Source organism: Thamnophis sirtalis, unplaced genomic scaffold (genome assembly GCF_051295495.1).
Source record: "Thamnophis sirtalis isolate CommonGarterSnake01/CBP01778 unplaced genomic scaffold, rThaSir2_p1.2 scaffold_6, whole genome shotgun sequence".
Taxonomy (NCBI): Eukaryota; Metazoa; Chordata; class Lepidosauria; order Squamata; family Natricidae; genus Thamnophis; species Thamnophis sirtalis.
In genome coordinates this window covers 89,544,574-89,567,776 of record NW_028261386.1, presented here as the reverse complement: position 1 = coordinate 89,567,776, position 23,203 = coordinate 89,544,574, and the positions used below count along the sequence as shown (strand labels likewise).

Sequence of the window (23,203 nt, the reverse complement as noted above, 5' to 3'; positions counted from 1 at the left end):
CTACCTGGCCCTAGTGCTTGAAAGAAAATGTCGATCTTTAATGTCTTATACCAGAGGTCTACAACTTTAAGCCTTCAAGTCCCATAAGCCAGCCTTGCTGGCGGGGAATTCTGGGAGTTGAAGTCCACCAGGCTTAAAATTGCCAAGGTTGAAGACCCCTGTCTTACACAACACCAACAGGGTCAGAACCATCTGGATCTCCAGGACAGGCACCATGATGGCAGAGAAGGGACATCTCCTGGGTCCTGCAAGATAACACTATTTAATAGAACGGAGAAGCCTAGAGCACAGGTGTCAAACTCGCTACATCACGTTGCCATCACATGACGTTTCACGATATTTTCCCCGATCACGGAGCTGGGGTAGGCATGCTCTGTGTGTGACACATCTGGCCCATGGGCCGCCAGCTTGACACCCCTGACCTAGAGCATATCCACCTTAGTGAATGTGGTGGGGCAAACAGAAAAAATGACAGAATGATAACCCCAAAGTATCAAAACTGTACACAGTCTCAATGTGATACCACCATCAGTGTATTGTCCCAAAGGTGCTTTTTCGGTTTTCAAAAGTTTTATTTCTTTTAAGGCAAACATTTCATCATTCCTCAATCAGTAAGACATCGAAGTACAATTTCTTGTATATCAAAATAATTCTAGTTTACCACCAAATCAAAGGTGCTTTTTCAAGAGGCAACTGGACTTTTCTGATTTTTCTTTGAAGATGTTTTACTTCTCATCCAAGAAGCTTCTTCAGCTCTGAACCAAAAAAAAAAGCACCTTTGAGACAACCATGACCTAGATGACTCAGAAACTCCATAGACCCTCAGTGATATTATCAGCTATTGCATAGTAGAGCTTAGATTCCAGGCATGCAAGCATCCCTAGATGCTTCTAGTTAAAATACTAGGTGTTTTTTTAAATCAAGATTAAACAAAACCTTCTGCCAAAATAGCAAATTGTGCTCAAAAACAAAATTTCTGATGGTTCACAAATTGTTCCTGTATATCATAATTTGGTTACCTGTAAATCAATACCAAAATTCTTAATACATAGGGCAGTAACTCGTCAAACTTGGTTAATCTCAAAAACCTAAGTACTTGAATTATAGCACTTGGATAGGAGACCAGAAATGTTTTTGTTTTTATTTGTTTGTTTGTTTGTTTATATTTCATCTTTTTTATTTTTACAAATGCAGCAACTCAAGGCAGTTGTCAGGGTTCCATGTAACACCCTCAACGAAAGAAGACTCCGAGGCTTGAGTTTCCTCAAAGTTCCATTTTATTAGAGATGTCATATTGGCACATCTGGGAAAACCCAAATCTGAAAGCTTCCAGGTTTTCCCCACCCAAGTGAAAGTTCAAGTCCCTGCCCAGCACCCACATGTCCGTCACATGGTCCAATAAGACCCTTTTCCAAAACTGGAGATGTTTCTCAAGTACACCCAATCAGTTGCAGGGCAAGTTGACTTTGGCTTCCTGAGAAAGGAATTTTATTTTGATTATATATCACCCATACTACATATAATCTCCCCTCCCATTTTCCCACAGTAGAAAAACGTGACAGACTGGAAAGGCCAATGTAAAGATGGCTTCCACGACTGACCGCAGTAAACATACCCAATACTAGTTCCTCCTCCTATTTCCCCTACAACAATAGCCCTTTGATGTGTGTGTGTGGAGGGAGAGAGAGAGAGAGAGAGAGAGAGAGACTGGCCCAAGGTCACCCAGCTGGTTTTGATGGCTAATGATAACCCTTTGAGGTGGGGGGAGAGAGGGGAGGGGGAGAGAGGGAGAGGGGGGGAGAGAGAGAGACTGGCCCAAGGTCACCTAGCTGGCTTAGGTGGCTAGCAATAGCCCTTTGAGGTGGGGGGGGGAGAGAGAGGGAGGAGAGAGAGAGAGGGAGGGAGGAGAGAGAGAGACTGTCCCAAGGTCACCTAGCTGACTTTGATGGCTAAGGCAGGATTTGAACTCATGGGTGCTTGCTTTCTAGCCTGGTGCCTTAACCACTAGACCAAACAGGCTATAATTACCAAGCTCTTGTAAATGATTAGGAACAGATTAGGAACAAATGAAATAGAGCAGTTCCATACCTGTTTTCAAAAAAATAATATGGATGTTCCCTAAGCTCAACAAGAAGTCATTGAAGGCTTTTCTTTTAGTAATATTTTTCTTCCTTTTTTAGATGTTGGCTATGAGAATATGATCAACACGATGCTCAAAGATCTTTTCAAGTTACTTGTAGCTTGTGTAGCGGAAACCACAGAGACCATCTCTAGAGTCGGGTGCTCTTGTATCAGGTAGTATAGATTTTCTTTCCATAATTGTTCAACTGACAGTGAAGCAAATATTTGTATTCTTCCAGTACCTAAAAATCCTGTTTGCTTCTTCTCCAAAAATATCATTACCACTAAATGAAAGGTCAAGAAAGAATGGAGCAGTTATACTGCTCTTTTTATTGTTGTTGTTTGCTTTCATTTTGTGTTATGTTTCCCCTACTTAGCTTCCTGATTGTACACAGTAAATTTATTACTGGTTAAGTGACCATTATTTCTGTGAACCTCTCTTGGGGAGAGGGGGACATAGACATGAAAATGAAATGCAGATAAAGACTCAATACTTCAATAGCACATAAATCTCTTCACAATTCTCTAACCTAGCTGGCAGTTCAATAAGGACTGTTGACTAAATAGATGGAATCCAATAGTCATCATCTAATAACTGAATAATTCAACAATTAGTATGAGAAGGCCACCTTTTGCCTGTGTAGACTTTTTGTACATCTTCTGTACAACTGTTCTGAAGGGTTGGGGAATTCCCTGAAGAGATTTTAAGGGTGTGAAGAAGGGAGAAGTTAATAGATTAACAGAGCTGTAGGTCATCTAATCCAACCCCCTATCCAAGCAGGAGACCCTACCCTATTTCTGACAAATGGCAATCCAATCTCTTCTTGAAAGCTTCCAGTAATGACGCTCCCACAAGATCCAAAGGCAAGCTGTTCCATTGGTTGATTGTTCTCACTGTCAGAAAATTTCTCCTTATTTCTATGTTGAATCTCTCCTTGATCAGTTTCCATCCATTATTCCTTGTCTGGCCTTCAGGTGCTTTAGAAAATAACTTGACCCCTTCCTCTCTGTGACAGCCTTTCAAATATTGGAACACTACTATCATGCCTTCCATGGTCCTTCTCTTCACTAGACAAGCCATGCCCTGTTCCTGTAACAGTTCTTCAAATGTTTCAGTCTCCAGTTCCCTAATCATCTTGGTTGCTCTTCTCTGCACTTTTTCTAGAGTCTCATTGAAAGAGTACAAGCAGATTCCAGTGGTCATTAGGTCATACCCAAATGATAATCAGATTTCTGTGTCTTCCACCATCTTGTGCCTTCTCTACAGATATGTACTGGTGACAGCTGGTCCTGTTTTTACTGAAGAAATGTGGCGTCTGGCATGTTGTGCTTTAGAGGATGCTTTTTCAACTACTCTTGAACCAGTGAAGGTATAGCCTATATATGACTAAAACTGATTTTAGCGGTTATTATTTTCTTAAATGGGTTCTTTTGGGTGTGTGTATGTCTGCATATGTGTGTGTACGATTATTAGTTCATGCACACATTATTTTTCACACCAACAAAATTTTATGAATACTGATGTGGCAGCGTTGTTTCTTTAAACTCACAATTTCACAGAGATAGGGATGCTCTTGGGATCACCATAATGTATGAATGTGGGCCTTCTTTTCACAGAATGTTCAGGAGTCTCCAAAAGTGGGAAGTCTATATAAGTTTATACATTTTTAAAAAAAAAAACCTAGATATCTTATAGTGATTAATATAAACTAAATAAGACAGAAAACCCAGTGGATAAAAAAATGCTTATAATTATAAATAACAACATAAAAATAGTTCAATTCTTCTATTTTTAATTAGTTTTTTTATTTTTACATTTTATCGATATTTGTAAAAAAAAAAAAAAGTACACAGAAAATAAGTTATGGCCAAAAAACACACACACACAAAAAGAAATGTTTAAAAAAGATAATATTGTTTTATCTAATTGATATTCAATTAATATTAAATTATGAAATATATTATTTACAATTAAAATAGAAACAAAAAGCCCTAAGAAATAATATTAATACATGTAATTAAATGAAATATAAGTGACCTAAAATATATCATATGTTATTTCATAACAAAATATCAAATTATACATACAATTGTGTATTGTTATAAAAGATTATGAAACCTATGACAGAAAGAAAATATTTTTAAAGTATAAAAATGTTTTTTGAAAAATTGATAAATTAAATCCACTAATCCATGATATCTGGACCACTAATAGATTTGCACTCCCTCAATGTAATTCTTTCTTCAATGGTGCATATAACCAAAATTCCTCAAAAATAGTCAGATTCCATTTTATTCCTTTTTATAGAATCTATACAAAGGTGGAATTCTACTCTTGAAGAGTAATCTGTAGTTACAATAGATTCCAGAGGCACCAATTAGACTTGTCAGACGCAAGCAACCAGATCTATTGGTGAAGAGTTCAATTAACTGTTTTATTGTTCAAGCCTATGCACAGGAATCTTCTCAGATTGATGATTTCACTGGCTGTCACTATATCTAGATAAGGTTTGGTGGCATTCAAGGAAAGGCAGACTTTGCCCTCTTGTGCCCATGTATGGATTCCAGACTAATTGCTCATTTGACTCTTTCCCCTGGCTCCGCTAGCCTTTCTCCTACATCTTCCAGTTAATAACCAGAGTATAAGCCATGTTGCTGTCGACTTCAGTAACCTTTAGTAATGACATTGCATGATTATTAAAGATAGCTATAAGATCATCAACATATCAGAACAATTAACATTAGCATGCCCTTTGGCTCTGTTGTTTAATTTCTTTCCTTGACTTACAACTGGTTGCTTAGTGACCATTTGAAATTATGATGGACACTCTGCTCCCACTCAAAACTACTTACCCAGTTTGAAAAATCCCAACATCGGAAAACACCTTCTCCTGCAGTCATGTGATCACATTTTGGATGCTCAGCAACTGACCAGCATTTAATTAGCTGTTTACAGTACTCTGTGGTCACATTTACAATGTTTTTGCCAGAAACCAGCATTTCCTTGAAACTTCCAATAAAAACCGATCCATAACAAACAGTGGGTTCACTTAAGGACCACAGCTACAATTGCTGCAAAAAAGTTTATAAAATTGGCCAATCTATATGTTGACCTGCCTTTCAACCATCATGATTATGACTATAATTGCCAAGATCAGTTACAGTGGTAATTCAAGAACTACTGTTCTACCCATTACAGTGGATGTTAGTGAATATTAGTTGTATGGCACAAGTTTAGTTTGTGAATCTTGGTTGCCACATCTTACAAAATGTACCAACTCAATATCATCTATGATATGAGCCAAAATTAACTATACTATGAGACTTGTATTGGAAAAACAGAAAAGTATGAATAACAATACCGTAGTGTAATATGAGAAGGAACTATTCAGCTTTGCATATGGCTTAAGATATAGTTTACTATACCGATAACATTTTGCCTCTCTGTAGAATCTGTTGGGCTATTTCCACAGCGGCTCTGAAAACCTGAGTGGTGATGCCTGTGAGATGAAAATGGCAGCTCCTTCCCTCTCCCCTAGTGCTGAAGCTGAATACTGGAGAATAAGGGCGATGGCCCAACAAGTAAACAATTTTATTTCATACTTAACTGGTCTGCGCACGGATGCGTTCTTAAGATGTCTTAATACTTCCAATAAAATCAGTGCTTAGGTTTGACTAGATTAACTGGGAATTCATTTGGAGCATTTTAACCATGTTGGAGCATTTTAACCTAGGCTTTCCCAGCAGCATGCAGAGTCCTTGTCCCGATAAAATCTTTTTATTTAATTTACAGTGAATTCCTCTCCAGCAAAGTCTTTCTTCTCCCACAGTCTTTCAAGATAGTTCACAATTACCGACCTTTATCAGACTTGGAGAGTAGCCAGGCCAATATCTTTCAGATGCTGCAATACTTGGCAAGAATGCAGGAATGAATTAATTGTCTCCTGCAAACACTCCTCCCCCTTCGCTTCTCTTTTATTCCCTATGGGTGGGGTCATTCACTGTCCACCTGTGGCCTTACTCCCAAGTCGACCCTTGTTCTTAGCTGTTTCTTTCATCTGGCAACTCTGCGCATGCACACACTTGGGAACAGGCTCCAGTTGTTCGTCTGCCTCACTGATGTCTGACTCTGAAGGCAGCTGATAACCGTCAGACGGCCCTGGCCCCATCTCTGCCTCTGATGAAGAGCACTCACTGTCCGAATCTGCTGCCAGCTCTGCTGGCTGCTGGCGGGCCACAACACAATGCTCTTGAGTTGATTTTATGTTATCAGGTCTGTAAAGATGAGTTTTTAATATTGTTAACGTAACTTACTTCAGTTATCTAATGTTAATTACTGTGACATATATCTATACGATTCTCCTAAGTTGGTGGAAACAGCGGTCATGCACGGGTTAACTCAGTCAGTAACCAATAGAACTGAGTCTACCAAAGTGATGTCATCGCCTGAGGAGCATGCTCCCCGCTTTTCTAGACTCAGTTCGATAGGAACTGGCTGTGCTAATTATTTCTTAAAAATTGGTAAAATTAATTGGATTTATCAAAATTACTAACAAATTGGTCCTTCTACAGTTCATCAGATACAGGAGATTCAGGATGCACTCTCTCCTATCAATTCTGGAGAGTGTTCGCAGACACGATCTCCTCACATCAGTGGACCTTACGGAGGCTTACCTCCACGTGCCCATCCACAAACAGCACAGGAGGTTTCTCCACTTTGTCCATGCGGGCCTCCATTACCAATATCGGGCTCTCCCCTTCGGGCTGTCCTCAGCCCCAAGGGTTTTCACGAAACTTCTGTCTGTCGTAGCCGCACATCTGTGGGCCAGGCCCATCCGGATTTTCTGCTACCTGGACGATATCCTTCTGTTGTCCAGGTCTCATACCCAGGCCCTCAGGGATCTCCAGGACACCCTTCAGGTTTTAGAAGATGTGGGGTTCTCCATCAATCGGGAGAAGAGTCACTTCATCCCCACCCCTCGCCTGGTGCACCTGGGAGCCCTCATAGATTCATCCCAGGGCAAAGTCTTCCTGTCCCAGGACCGCCAGAACAGTCTCAGGGAGTTAGCCAAGGAGGTACGAAGGAGGCAGCGGGTCCCTCTTCTTCAGCTGTCTCAGCTGCTAGGGAAGATGGTCTCCTGCTTCTCCATCGTTCCTTGGGCACGGCTCCACAGCCGCTGCCTCCAGTAGTTTCTTCTGCCATTCCAGAAGTCCAACAGCAGCTGTTCCTCAGTGAATGTCTCCCTGTCCCCAGAAGTATTGTTATCCCTGAACTGGTGGATCTCCCCGGCCATTGCTCAGGGCTCTCTTTTCAGGGACCCTCCACGTCTTGTAGTAACAACAGACGCGAGCCTCACAGGCTGGGGTGCTCACTTGGAGGAACAAGTAGCACAGGGGCTTTGGTCCGATTCAGACCTATCACACAGTATGAATTGGCTAGAGTTGAGGGCCATCCATCTAGCTCTCCTTCACTTCCAGCCCTTTCTCCAGAACTCACATGTGTTGATCCGGACAGACAACACCACGGCCAAGGCACATGTCAACCGCCGGGGGGAACAAGAGCTGTCCCTCTCATGGAATCTGCCTTTCAACTAGGAACTTGGGCAGAGGCCAACCTTCTCTCCCTACGCTCCGAGCACATCTCTGGGTCGGACAACACTGCAGCAGACTGGCTGAGCCGCACAACGATCGACCCAGAGGAGTGGACCTTGAATCGACGCATTTTTCATCACCTGTCGGCCAGGTACGGAACTCCAGCCTTGGACCTCTTCGCAACATCTGCCAACAACCAGTTGCCCAGGTACCTGTCTCGTTACACAACACTAGGTGCGGAAGGGACGGATGCTCTCAGGTGCAGGTGGCCTCGCGGTCTCCTGTACACCTTCCCTCCCTTCCCCCTGTTACAGAGGGTGCTTCGGAAAATGCTGGAGGAAGAGGCCGAGCTCATCCTGGTTGCCCCCAATTGGCCGCGCCGACCATGGTATGCGGACCTGATCAATCTTTCAGTGGAACCTCAATGGCTCTTGCAAATGATTCCGTCCCTCCTCCATCAGGGCTCCATACACCACCCAGATCTACACTGGCTACGCCTAACCGCTTGGAGGCTGAGCGGGCGGTCCTGAGGGCAGATAACCTCTCCGAGACTGTGATCCATACCATTCAAGCCTCACGCCGCCCAGCTACCAATAGGATATACGAATCTACATGGCAGGCTTTCATCTCATGGTGTCTGGGGTGAGGGGAGGACCCATTGAAAGCTGCAGTACCACAGCTTCTTGACTTCTTGCAGCAGGGTCTTGGTAGGGGACTTTCTCCGAATACCTTGCGGAGGCAGGTGTCAGCTCTCTCCTCGGTTCTTTCTCTCCACCGAGATGAACCCCCCTCCTTGCACCCTCACGTCTGCAAGTTCCTCAAAGGGGCATCTAATATCTGTCCTCCTGTCATGCACCGATTCCCCTCCTGGGATCTGACCAAGGTCCCCGACTTCCTTACAGAACCACCCTTTGAACCCCTCAGGGCGGCAACTCTGCACCACCTCACTCTCAAGACTGCCTTTCGGGTGGCCATAACATCGGCACGGAGGGTGTCAGAGTTGGCGGCTCTTTCCATCCAGGCCGACCTTTGTGTCTTCCACCCAGACCGTGTGGTGCTTCGCATCGACCCCACCTTTATCCCGAAGGTGAATTCAGCCTGGATCTCACCCTTCCAAACTTCTGTCTGTCTCCTTCTCACAGTTTGGAGCGCAAATGGCACAAGCTAGACGTCAGGCGTGCTCTAAAAACATACATCACCAACACAGCAGCTTTCAGATGCAGTGAAGCCCTCTTTGTCTCTTTCCACCCGACCAATAAGGGCCTAAAAGCCTCTCCCTCCATGATCGGACGTTGGATCAGATCTGCCATTGCTCAATCTTACATCTCACATCATCTCTCTCCACCACCCAACATTATGGCTCATTCCACGCGCAGCGCAGCAACTTCAGCAGCATGGGCGCGGCAAGCCCCTGTGGAGGAGATTTGTAAGGCAGCGACCTGGGCTTCCCCTAATTCCTTTATAAGGCATTACAAAGTTGATCGGTATGCATCTGCGGAGGTGACTTTCGGACGGCGTGTGCTCCAGCAGGTCCTTCCGTCCTCTTGCTCCTAGGCCAGTCTCCCCCCTCCCGGGGACACGCCAGCTTTGGTACGTCCCATGCATGACCGCTGTCTCCACCAACTTAGGAGAATGGGGCGTTGGTTCTTACCTGATACGCCCCTTCTCTGGGCACGTGGAGACAGCGGTCATTCCCACCCTTGGGATTCTGGCCTACCTCGCAGGGGTGTTATATGAGCATGTTGTATTGCATCTGGGGAGAAAGCTATTGTTCACACACAGCGGTCTACTAATCTCCTTCATCAAGAAAAGCAGGGAGCATGCTCCTCAGGCGATGACATCACTTTGGTAGACTCAGTTCTATTGGTTACTGACTGAGTTAACCCGTGCATGACCGCTGTCTCCACCTGCCCAGAGAAGGGGCGTATCAGGTAAGAACCAACGCCCCATTTTATTTATCTGTTTATGTTTAAAGTTTCACCCTTCCAATTTCAAGGAATGTTCCCTGGATATTGATGTCTTCACTGAGTTGAATAAGTTTAGGTAGGCAAGAACAAGAAACATTTTGAAATGAAAAAAATGTAATTCATTGAGTGTTTTGGGAGGAAATATCAGTTATTCTGCTGGGCTGATTTTGCCCATTGAACAACTCCATTTGCATTGCAGATTGAGAAGGCACTGCCTTGAGCTAAGTGAAGCCATTGAGCCCACAAAAAAATTGCTTGGGGAATAATACATATGATAGTTCCTCTAGTCTTGCTGAAGTCCTCTACATGAGATGTATTAAGTGAATAGGGCATGACTCAGATTGTCTCATTTTAATTCCAAATTGCTTGCCCTGGTGCTGACTTGCCTGTGGTTCCCGAATATCAATAAAGCAATAGCACATTGGTATGATTTTCCCCCTACAGGTTTTCATGTTGGACACCCAATGCTCCCCAAAGACACCCAATAACAAGGAAGGATTTGAGCATGCTCAATCCTGTCTGCTTATTATTGAGCTGCCTCCTGATAGGAAGTCCAATGGCCACTCACAGAAAAGGTAAGAAACAGATTTCTAAGATTAAGCAACAAGCAAAATGAGACAGAAGAAAGACACTTTATACTCATATTTTTATTTGGAATTAGTTGCCTTACCATGGAAAATAAAAGGTAGTTGGAATGGGTAATTCAATAGAGCAGACGTTTCCAAACTCTGCTCTGTGTCCCTTAAATAATAAATACATATGTGTAAAATGGGGTTGAAAAAGAAATAAATATAGCTTTTTATCTTTAAATTTTACTCTGTACATCTTGGCATGTTCAAGCTTTGCAATAGAATAAGGAACATAGACTGCAACAAATGTTGATAGTGCAAGATTTTTTTTAAAATGGTGATTCTCTTTCTGAGTTGCTCATGACCCCAAAGTAGTGCTGACTTACAGTTTGAGAAGTCCAGCATTACATGCGGTCTTGCCTCAGAATAAGAGTGTGGGGTTGAACCTCATCAAATATCCATGGCACCATTAGTGCATGCTTAAGATGCAGACCCTCACAGCAAATCATAGATTTGCACCTTTAAGGCTGAGTTAGCCGAAGTATGTGAGAGGGAAAGGGGAAAATGTGTACAATACAATGAAACTTTTTTTCCAAAAAGTTTTGCAGAAAGCCAACAGCCCCTAAATCCAGATTTATGACATTCATGCCGTCCCATTTCTCGACCTATTCTGATTGGTATCTCAATCCTTAAATTTTATTTAGCAGGGATACAAATGTCCCTCTTTACAAGACTTGCTACAACAGTGGGTTTGCTGCTTGCTTATTTTATATTCTCTTGCATGTCAATCTAGAAGTGTGTTGCAGTTTTGTTTTCACTTAGTCGAGTTTCTCTTTTTTCTGTCTGATTTCCTTTATAATGCTGCAACCAATACACAGGAAACTTGGGTAAGACAGAGTTTCTTTCCTTCAATGCAATTTCAAGCCAACATCCAAATCATGTATTTTCTTAAATGGCATTTGAGATACAGATATTTATCCACAAAAAGTATCCCCTTAGCTATTGAAGAAATTGAAACAGCTATTTAAAATGAACTGCTATTCCCTAACTATCTAGTTTAAAAGGGAGAAGCTTTCCTATCTTTTAAAGGCTAATTTCAGCGAGGAAGAAGGCCAATACAGTTACAATTTTAGCTCTTGGGTGAATTGCAACCTCTGTCAGATGCATTTATAAAATGCATGTTTAAAATGAAACCCTTGAAAGTTCCTGTGTATATTCCACCCATCCCTTTTGCCACACTGTGGTGCTCAAATATGTCATGGTGAGATATTTGCTACTTTGCTATGGTAGTAGTGAATATGTTACCAAGGACAACAACTTCCCTCCATGCACAATTTCTGGCACATTCTGATACCTCACTGTTAAACTTGCACACATGCCACAAGAGAAAATACTCCTGTCACTTTTACTTCCAAAATGAAATGTGCATTTTGGCTAGTCTTTTATCTAGCATTCCTCAGAAAACTACAACATTCTTTGGTGCCAAAAAACCAATGCCAATAATCCACCACCAGAGAGTGTCAAAACATAATGAAAGCACTGTAACACAAAAGCAATGAACAAAGTTCATTGCAAGAACAAGTTGCAGATGATAAGCAGCATTAGTTAGTGATAATGTTTACCAAAAAAAATATAATGATTAAGAGGTGGTTGTTAGCTTATCACCGGAAGTTTCTTGGAGAAAGAGACTAATATAATTGAGCAATTCGAGAAACATTCATGAGGTTCTAAATTCTCTCTCTTTCTTTTTCTGCTACACAAAGTATCCCTTTCAGAACAATTGTAGTGAGCCTGCTTTCCCATCAAGTCCTGCTGCAGAATTTATATGATATTTTGTTGGAAGAATTTGTGAAAGGGCCCTCACACACTGAAGAGAAGGTAACACATCAATTGCCAGAAACCAAACTCACTGGTTTCCTCAGGTACATTTCTATGCAGAACTTGGCTGTCATCTTTGATTTACTATTGGACTCCTACCGAACAGCCAGAGAGTTTGATACAAGGACTGGGCTGAAGTGCTTGCTCAAAAAGGTATCTGGCATTGGTGGGGCCGCCAACTTGTACCGCCAGTCGGCTATGAGCTTCAATATCTACTTCCATGCCTTGATCTGTGCTATTGTGACCAATCAGGAAAACATCACTGCGGAACAGGTGAAGAAAATCCTTTTTGAAGATGATGAAAGGAGCACAGATTCATCCCAACAATGCTCTTCAGAAGACGAAGACATTTTTGAAGAGACTGCTCAAGTCAGCCCACCAAGGGGGAAAGAGAAGAGGCAGTGGAGGGCCAGGTTGCCATCGCTGAGTGTCCAACCCGTGAGCAATGCAGACTGGGCTTGGCTAATCAAAAGGCTTCACAAACTCTGCATGGAGTTATGTAATAACTACATTCAGATGCATTTGGATTTGGAAAATAGTGTCGATGAGCTCCCTGTCTTCAGGGGCGACCCCATCTTAATCCTTCCAGCCTTTCAATCAGAAACACCCGTATCATCTACTGGAGCCCTTTCTGGAAAAAACACCCCTTCAGAAGATGATAGAAGCCAGAGTAGGGATTTCCTCACTGAAAACCTCACTCCTAAGGGAAGTACAGATATGATGCTTCTTCCACCTTTGAGCCCCAAAATGGAGAAGAAAGAACAAGGCAGGAAAAAAGAATGGTGGGAGAGCGCTAGCAACAAAATTTACAGCATAGCAACAGACAAAACCATATCAAAACTAATGACGGAGTATAAAAAAAGAAAACAACAGCAACATAATTTAGCTAATTTCTCCAAAGAGATGAAAGCTGACAAGAAAGGGGATCCGCTCGGCACAAGAGGGCCAGATTCACCTCTCCACCATCGGCCACAAAATCTGATCGATCAAGGCCAGATGAGACACTCGTTTAGCGCCGGGCCAGAGATTCTGAGGCAAGAAAAGAGGCCACGCTCCGGGTCTACTGCCAGCTCATTCAGCATATCGGTCCGGGATGGGGAGGCACAAATACAGGTAAGAAAAGAGAAGAAGAGTGGAAATAAAGGGGAGAAACTTTAAATTCGGGAGACCTATTTTTTGCCTTTCATATTAGGGCACTTGGTTTCCTAATCGGTTTTTAAACAGAGACCTACGATTATACAAAATATGAGATGCTTGTGACTACACAACGAGTCTTAAGCATATGGTATTTTTAGCAAAATGTTCAGGTGGTGTTATATTCATGAAGATATTCACCTACAGATAAAGTGCATACATGCAGCTTCTTGGCAAAAGTAAAAACACCTTTTCATACTGAACTGCCTTATGTTCTTACTTAACACCGATACTGCATTTCTTCTAAAGGTGTCCTTCCTAATTTCCCTACTGTTCTATGTGCTTCCATTTGTCTTTTGCACTGTCCTAATTTATATATTTACTTGTTCCCTTTCTTTTCCTCTCCCCCCCCCCCCAACTTTGTCTTTGCATTGTTTAGGCATGGACCAACATGGTTCTGACAGTTCTTAATCAGATTCAATCCCTACCAGACCAGATCTTCATCGCTCTACAACCAGCGGTATTTCCCTGCATCAGTCAATTGACTTGCCATGTGACAGACATCCGGGTTCGTCAGGCTCTGAGAGAATGGCTGGGACGAGTGGGAAGGGTTTATGACATCATTGTGTAGAAGACTTTAGTTGCCTTATCAAAGAGAGACTGAATCTAAGATACTTCGAGGAACAGAAATAAAGTGCATTTGTTGAAATCTTTGTCTATTAAAAAAAAATGGTAGAAGGATGTACATCTGCCCATTTGCTTGTCAGTAATAACTAGCAAGATCTGTTCCATGCTGTTAAATCTTAAGAGCACAGTGTAGTCATACTCATGACACCAGATAATGTAATATAATAACAAGAGCCTTTCTATTAAATTTGAAATGGGTATTCAGACAGGCTGATATTCAAACAGGCTGACAGTCTCAATATGTTTGATACTGCATCTCAAAAGGGAAAAAAAGCAGTTTGTGGAGCAAGGAAAACAGCGTGGAATGGACGCAGTCATGTAATAGGCTTTGCCAAGATTGACCATTGAGAATGTAAAGATTGCTGAGATGTCTTTGGTACAGATTTGTGTTACGTCTTATATGAGGCATCTGATCCTTAAGCCATCTGAATTTAAAACAATAGTTCTACCAATGAACAGAGGAGCCCATTTATTCTAATCTTTATAAAACATCTTGGCAATGAAAACTAGGCCTCCAGACTTAGGAAGTCACTATTTCAATGTGATTGTAACAGGTTTTCAGACAGAAATACTTAACCATCTTGGAAGTACCGCATAGGCTCTATGAATTATTTCATATTGCTATAAGGGTGTCTGTCCAAAAATTATTAGAATTGTCCAATGCTGATTTGAGAAATAAGCTGAAGTCATTTTTCTCATTTTGGTGCAAACCCAAGACCAAAAATGTATTTTCTCTGTTGTGTAAGTTGCAAGTGCTAGTTAGGTTTTCTGGTTCTATATCTTTACTTATCCCTTCACTGGGTGTTAACAAATGGGCTGTGAAGTGTGTCCCAAGTTTTCTGTTTTCAGGCTTTCCATTTGTATTGCCTGGCTTCTCTGTCAGGACAAAAGAATCTGAAAATTAGGCACATGACTAGAATATGTAGAGTTATCAAATTTATACACTTACCACAAATCTGTAAAATAGATTGTTCTCAGAGATATTTGGTGACCTTTGTAGTTTTATGGCCAAGCAGAAATATCACTCACTCATCATTCTTTTCTTAAGCCAAGCTGGGTGACATCCATAGCTGAAAATAAAGATATGTAAGAAACGCTATGTTAATTATGGGACAGATTGAGCCACCACATCTATTTTATATAAAATGTATAAATGTTTTCTCTGCGTTTTCTTGCAGAGAGTAAAACGTAACTTTAAATATTAGTGTATAATTTAATAGGCTAGTTACAATTGAGAAAAGGATACAGAAGTAAGGGGAAATATACAAGTTTATATAATGTGGCCATTATATAAAAGGCAGTTCTTGAGACGAAAAACGGAGAAAAATTAGTATCTAGTTTGTAGGACGCTGAAGTAATGGAGGTAGCTGGCTGGTATGGTTGTGAATGGAAGAGAAGAGCAGCCAATTAGGTGTTAATTCCAGTAAGGGAATTTGGGAAAGGCAGCTGTCACCTCATCTTGCCTTCACAATAGCATTTCCACCCCGACAACTTCTCACACTGAAATTGACCACAATTGTTTAACTCTGGATCTCCAAACATATAGAAGGCTCGGAGAACATGACGGTGTTTTCCGTCCCTATAGTTGGCCAAATAGCAGAATGACTAGAACTCCACCCACCTATCCAATTTCTCTATAATGATCATTACAGAAATATAAACTCCAAATCCCCCTGAGAAGTTGCTCTGATGGGAAGCTATACGAGGTGAGGTTGATTGGGAAAATGCAAACAAAGCACTAATAGCCTCTGGTGCTTTCTCAGTCAATTCAACATCAACCCTTTCATACGTTCAGACACAAGTATGTAAGTACATGTGAAATCACTTCTTATTGCGGACCATTTTTCCATCAGCTATTTTTCCTTATATCTGTGACCAGGGCTTAATGATCATGTTTGGTGAAGGAAGATAAGTTCTAAATATTGGAAACCTATGGATCAAGATGCACTGGGTGGTGGCAGAGGAGTTCAGGGGCAGATGGCAAGGGAGGCGTGAGATTTTTATCAGTGAGAAAACCAATGACCCACAAGATGTGCAGAGATAGTGATTAAGCTTCTTTGGATCAGTCTGGTCTGGAGCTGATGCCAGAGGAATTCAGGACACTGGTGTGAAAGTGCCTATAGGCAGCTGGTGAAGAATGAATCCCAGCTACACCAATAAAGGGAAGCTCACCTTTGAACTACTGCTAAAACTGAACAACTGGTGGTCATGTTTCACTGCTAGAAAAATGATACGTAGTATGTGAGTCCACACACTTTCCTCATGTCTTACATGAATGTGATCAAACCCTGCATCTGCCTTCTCTCTCTTTGTTAAGTCATTGTTGGATATATGCCCAAATGAGCTGTTGTATCAGCAAGTGTTAGAGGCACCAGCAAAGTGTTCTGTTGGGGTGCAGTTGGGATCAACCTTATGAGCAGTGCAGCGTTGCCTGTTGTGCTAGCCTTCATTTTCAACCACAGGCATCGAACTGATTGAGTGGAAGAGCCTTAATCAGCCTTGCAGCTTGCTTGAACAGCAAACAGTCCAGTTTCCTTTGCTTCCCCGCTTTCTCGTTCATTCAACAGAAGACTTTGAATGTACAAGTTGTGTCAGCTGCTGCTGAACTCTAGTGATTGTCTATTCTGAATTATTGAATTATTTGTCAGTGCTATGCCCTGAGATGATTGTTTGATTCTTCTATTTGTTCTTTAAGATTTAAATAATGCTGTGTTTCTATGGTTCTTTGTGAAGAGGGGATTGTTTTAGGGGAACATTTTCACATGGTGTACACCTACATTGTTTGTGAGATCTTATACACGTACTCTAGTTTGTCACTTTGAAGTATCTGTTGAACATGGTAACTTGAGCAGAGAGACAGAATCACCATACACAAAAAAAGTTTAATCTGTTCTCCTGAATACTGAAAAAAATGTTTCGATTTCAAGTGTTGCTTTTCAGTTCTGTGCTGTTGGGTGTAGGTTACTTGTACATGCTGTGCGTGGAATGACAAAGTGCTAATATTTCGTACATAAAAAGTGGAATAACAAAATGTAACAAACTTGTAGGGCCACTATTACAAAAGCAGGCAACAATTTATTATTATTTATTTCAAAGAAGGGAAGTATTACACATTCCTGCCACTACCAAGAATGACTATTGATTGTAAACCATTTCAGTTGCTGCTATTAACACAAGGGCAAGCGATAGATATACAACAGTTCCTGCTGAAGATCATAATATTATTTATTTATTTATTCAGGGTGACTGAAAGTATTACGTAACTCTAAAATGTAAGTTGAAAGTTCAGCCAAACTTAAAAGAAAAACCATTCACTGGACAGAAAAGGAAGAATGTGTCTCATTCTGAGGACAGGTAGATAATGTCAAGGAAATTCATTCACTATTTAAGTGAAAATCACTGAGTGGAAGGACAAGTTTTATTTTTCATAGTTTCCAACCTCTCTAGACTTTTTATGGAAACACAGGCCATAAAACTAGGAGGCACATTTGCCTGTGGTGCAAGTGAGCCATGGGTGCACATTTGTGGAGAGAGCCATTAGACCTCATGTGTAGGCCAATCTATCTGCCCTTTCCATTTTCTAAATGACCAAGCTCTTGTGAGCCCAGAGTTCATGTTTGCATGTCCTGCAAGGCCCTCCTGGGTCAGGGAATTGCACGTTTCCAGTAGTGCCTGCAAAACAGTGGTGGGTTCCGGATCCTGGTGCAATTGGTATAGTGCAACGGGGTCCGGCATCCACCACATGAATGCACGCAGCACGCACATGCGTCCTTACCTTCTGCAACGCTCCACAACGCCTCCACAACACTCCAACTGCTTGGCGGAGCATCATGCAGGCGCCATATGCTCCGTGTGCGGAAGCACTGGAGAGCTGAAATACCAGTAAGGAGCACGGGCGGGCAGGTGGTCCTCTGGAGCACCATACCAGAACGGTACCCAGTGCTCCCCGCAGGCACTGGTATGCCCGTACGGGGGCGTATCAGTCATACCAGGCAGTCATACACTCAGTGACTTGGTCTCTACACGTCTCAGAATGAGAAATGGGCAGGGGAAAGGACATTCTTCAGGGCAGAAACTTGCACCCTATTTCACTATGCAAAGATTGGGTCGTGGTTATGGGATCTAAGATGGAATTTGCACATTCAAGGAATCAGAGGGCAGTCACAGAATGTAGTTGCTCTGGATCAATTTTATTGATTTATGTCCATAGTGCAAAAGCAATTTATATTGGACCCTGATTTCCATATTCTAAATATTCCCCTCCTAACAGCTGCAGAAGGCAGAAGTAAGGAAAAACAAACGTGACAGCAGTGACAGAAAGTGTAGGAGGTGGAACTTTCACACAATGCTGTTATGTATATGCAGAGTTGTTTGCGATGGCAGCTGGCAAGTTTTGTTTTGTACTATAAAAATGCTCTGGAGGGAAAAAAATGCTCTGCCTTAACTAACGGGAAAGTTGCTCTACCAAAATGAAAGAGAAACTCCAGTCTTCAAGCAATTTATTGATTAACCAGGTCCTGCAATTGTTACTTTCCCCAGACAGATCCTATGCCAAACAGTGAAATGCAACCTCCCAAAGGAGCATCTTCTCTCTTATACCAAAGATCCAATTTGTTAAAAAAGAAGAAAAATAGTGATGCTTGACACAATTGGGCTTGTATCACGAGGTAGACATGAAAAGACAGGCATCCAAACTACTCTGAAGGGGGGGACCAAGTCATTTGGGGCCCCTTTCCAGCTAACCTTTATTCTTGGATGTGCATAGTCTTTGGCCAAGATATGCAATTCTCTAAGCACTTCAAGACTTGGAAAAAGATTGGTTATAAAGAACTATGAGGCCGGATGTATTGAGATTCTCAAAAGGTCCTCACAATTCGTTTTCTTTGGATTTGTTTTATGGTGGCCAATGAAAGCTATAAGGAATATCTGTTGACAAAATGTCTGGATCCTGCCATAGCTTTCCTTGTGTTCTTAAAAATAACTCCCCTAAACCCTCTTCTTCTATTGGTATATGTGGGGAGGGGAGAGGGAGGAACATACCTGAATCATTTCTCTTGTGTGTATGTTTCGGAACAGTTCGTTGTTAAGCCACTTTGCAAAATGTATTTTGTGTATATTTTGTTCAGGGGGAATTCTTAAAGAAGGATATTTTAAAACAAATCATTTGTGTTGCTAGTGTTATAGAATAAAGAGACTACAAAAAAGTAAAGCAAGTGTGATGCTTTTATTTATTTAAGTTAAATAAATAGTTTTATTTGGGAAGTTCAGTAGTACAGAACAAAAATGCTACTGAATAAGATAATTAGTTGCGTCCCCTTAATTTTGGAACAAGTATCTTTTTTGTCCTGTTAAGACAAGTGACTTGAATACCCACAGTTGTCATTCTGAAAATACAATCATGCCAAATCTAAAGGTTAACAGAAAATTGTTGGCAAGAATTTTTTCTGTTATTTTCCTTAATTCATCTTTAAAGACTGCGTAAACATTTCAAGCATGAGTGTGCCAACTGCACTAATGCACTAATTTTCATAAATGACCCTGTCTGAGAGATGCATATATGAACATAGCCCACTTCATCCGTTTAAAGTCTTAGGCTTTCCTGCATTGCACTAATTGAACTTGTAAGAAATGTTTCAGGGAAGAACTGGGCTAAAGAATCTTGTCGTCCCTGTTCCTTCTGGTATTTGGCTGTGAATTCTCAGAAGATCCAACTTGGGACAGAACGAAAAGCTGCCTTTGCTCCGTTTCTTGCCTGCAGGTGATGATGATGTTCGTCCATTGTGTTCGAAGAGGGCCTTGACATCTAACAGGTAGTGGGCTGTCCACAATGTGCAGTGCTGGGTCCCTACCATTTGGACTGGTTCAGCTGAACCACTAGTAGGTTGGCAGCCTGGGTCACTGGAAACGGCAGCGACCCAGTCCTGCCACGCTCCTGAACTGGTTCTCTTGTTTTTTTGCTTCCGCACATGCGCAGAACAAGTTTAGTTGTTCTAGGCAGGCGTAAGCGGCACACCCCTAAGCAAACGGGCCAAAACCCACCCCTCATCCACAGGTGGCTGGTAAGGCCTATACGGGCATGAAATGTTCTGCCATATGTTGGGCAGACATGTTTGATCACCATTGTTGCAGCATTTGCAGTTCTGCAGCTCTACTTGCAGGTGGCAGGTCCTTAAAGATTGTTGCCCACTCAGAGAAACAGCAGCTGTCAGATAGTGGCGTGGCAGCTATTTTGGCAGTCTTTCTTTAGTCATCAGGTGCTGCACAGCAGATAATTTTACTTCACTTGTTCTGTTTGGCCCTGTGGTGCTACAGTGCTATGTGTTGACCAAGCCTAGAAGATGTTGCTATATAGGGCATCCTTTTTCTTATTGTCTGCATTGCTCTGATCACTTTAGTTGAGCTAATTATGAAGTGACTTTGTGTGATCACTGCAGGGGTGGGTTGCACCTGGCATTATTGCTGGTTAGGTGCATGCACACAAAAAAAGTGTGCATGCGCATTTGCACAAAAATAGGTCTGCACGTGTGCAAAATGTTAAAAAAAGAAAAAATTAAATTTGTGCAATTGCAATTGTTCTGTGCATACGCAGAACCAAAAATCAAGTTGGTGGCCAGTTTGGGGGGTGAACCAGTTTGGGGGGCATGGGGAACTGGTTTATTTATTTGTATGCCTTTTTAAATTATTAACTTAATTGGGGAGGTGGACAGGGTAAAAATTTATTTCATTTTCATTTTTTCATTTTCCCTTTATTTGTATGCCGCCCTTTTCCCTGGGGGGACTCAGGGCGGCTCACAGTTCAAAAAAGGGGGGGGGAGGACAAACAATTTCCAACATACAGACAATACAACATATTAAAAAAAACACAACAGCCACACAAATTCGAGTGGGGTTAGAGTCTTAACCCCAGGCCAGCCGGGACAGCCAGATCTTTAGGGCGGCGCGGAAGGACTGGAGGGTGGTGAGGGTCCGAATCTCCACGGGGAGTTCGTTCCAGAGGGTTGGAGCAGCCACCGAGAAGGCTCTCCTCCGGGTAGTTGCCAGTCTACACTGGCTAGATGATGGAATTCGGAGGAGGCCTAATCTATGCGATCGTATCGGTCTAGTGGAGGTAATTGGCAGTAGGCGGTCTCTCAAGTACCCAGGTCCAATACCATGAAGGGCTTTGTAGGTGATAAGTAGCACCTTGAATCGCACCCGGAGATCAACAGGTAGCCAGTGCAGCTCGCGGAGGATAGGTGTTACGTGGGTGAACCGAGGTGCACCCACGATCGCTCGCGCGGCTGCATTTTGGACCAGCTGAAGTCGCCGAATGCTCTTCAAGGGCAGCCCCATGTAGAGAACATTGCAGTATTCCAGCCTAGAGGTCACAAGGGCATGAGTGACTGTTGTGAGGGCCTCCCGGTTCAGGTAGGGACGCAACTGGTGCACCACGCGAACCTGGGCAAATGCCCCCCCTGGTCACAGCTGACAAATGATGTTCGAAAGTCAGCTGTGGGTCCAGGAGGACTCCCAAGTTGCGAACCCTGTCTGAGGGGCGTACAATTTGACCCCCCAGCCTGAGAGATGGAACACTTGGCCAATTCGCGGGAGGGAAGCACAGCAGCCACTCGGTCTTTTCTGGATTGAGCACAGGTTTGTTGACCCCCATCCAGTCTTTAACAGCCTCAAGACCCTGGCTCATCACATCCATCGCTTCGTTGAGTTGGCACGGGGCGGACAGATACAACTGTGTATCGTCCGCATACTGGTGGTATTTTATCCTGTGCCGTCGAATGATCTCACCCAGCGGTTTCATGTAGATGTTGAAAAGAAGGGGGGACAGGACCGAACCCTGCGGCACCCCATACGTTAGGGGCCTAGGGGTCGATCTCTGCCCCCCGACTAACACCGACTGCGACCTGTCCGAGAGGTAAGAGGAGAACCACTGTAAAACAGCGCCTCCCACCCCCACCTCCCGCAGTCGTCACAGAAGGATACCATGGTCGATGGTATCGAAAGCCGCCGAGAGGTCAACGAGCACCAGGATGGAGGCGTGGCCTCCATCCCAGGCTCTCCAGAGATCATCGATCAATGCGACCAAAGCGGTTTCTGTGCTGCAGCCGGGTCTGAAGCCTGACTGGAATGGATCGAGATAGTTGGCTTCCTCCAAGGACCGCTGGAGCTGAAAGGCCACCACCTTCTCAACAACCTTCCCCACAAAGGGGAGGTTGGAAACCGGACGGTAGTTATTTAAAACAGCTGGATCCAAGGATGGTTTCTTCAGGAGGGGTCTCACCACCGCCGCCTTTAAAGGGGGGGGAAAGACCCCCTCCCGTAGAGAGGTGGTAACAACCGCCTGGATCCAGCCTCGTGTCACCTCTCTGCTGTTTTCAACCAGCCAGGAGGGGCACGGGTCCAGCACACATGTGGAGGCACCTACAGCTCTCATCGCCTTGTCCACATCCTCAGGGGTAACAGCTTGAAACTCAATCCAGCGATGGCTTACCAGATTATCCCTTAGTGCCTCGGCTGGTTCTGCAGAATTGGAGTCCAGGTCCGCCCGGAACCGAGCAACCTTGTCTGCGAGGAATTGGACGTAATCCTCAGCCCTGCCCTGCAGCGGATCGCCCGTATCCCTCCTATTTAGGAGGGAACGGGTTATCCTAAACAGGGCGGCTGGGCGCGACTCGGCAGACGCAACCAGAGAGGCAATGTGTGTTCTCTTAGCCGTCCTAATTGCTCGAATGTATTCTCTGGTGCAGGTTGTTAAAAGTGCTCGGCTCGATTCGGATTTACTGGACCTCCATAAGTGCTCTAGGCGTCTCCTTTGGCGCTTCCTCTCCCAGAGATCCTCAGTAAACCAAGGAGCCCTCCAGGATCCACTGCCTCGGAGCGGCCGTAGAGGCGCAATCCGGTTAAAAGACTTCGTCGCTGCCAAGTTCCAGGCCGCAACCAGTGTCTCCGCCAGACTGCGGGCGAGAGTATCAGGAATAACCCCAAGCTCCGTCTGGAACCCCAAAGGGTCCATAAGTCGCCTGGGGCGGAACCACCTGGTTGGTTCCTCCTCCCTACAGTGGGGGTTTGGTCTCCGAAAGTCAAGCCTCAATAGGTAGTGGTCTGACCATGACAGGGGCAAGATCTCGCTACCCCTCAGACCAAGATCACAATTCCACTGCTCCGAGAGGAATACGAGGTCAAGTGTGTGACCCGCTGAGTGGGTTGGTCCTCGGATTACTTGGGTCAAGCCCATGGTTGTCATGGAAGCCATGAACTCCT

The 23,203-nt window shown here is 43.4% G+C and overlaps 1 protein-coding gene across 2 annotated transcripts in view; it reads left to right on the top strand.

Moving 5' to 3' along the window:
• Positions 1–19,157, top strand: part of ARFGEF3 (ARFGEF family member 3) — a 152,762-nt gene extending 133,605 nt beyond the window's left edge. For both annotated transcript variants that reach the window (XM_087718387.1, XM_087718386.1), the window contains exons 29-34: positions 2,181–2,295; positions 3,389–3,491; positions 5,572–5,703; positions 10,125–10,255; positions 12,013–13,240; positions 13,701–19,157. In XM_087718387.1, coding sequence (XP_087574513.1) covers positions 2,181–2,295; positions 3,389–3,491; positions 5,572–5,703; positions 10,125–10,255; positions 12,013–13,240; positions 13,701–13,892 — 1,901 coding nt within the window. In that variant the 3' untranslated portion in view covers positions 13,893–19,157. The remainder of the gene's footprint in view (positions 1–2,180; positions 2,296–3,388; positions 3,492–5,571; positions 5,704–10,124; positions 10,256–12,012; positions 13,241–13,700) is intronic.
• The last annotated feature ends 4,046 nt before the right edge of the window (positions 19,158–23,203 follow it).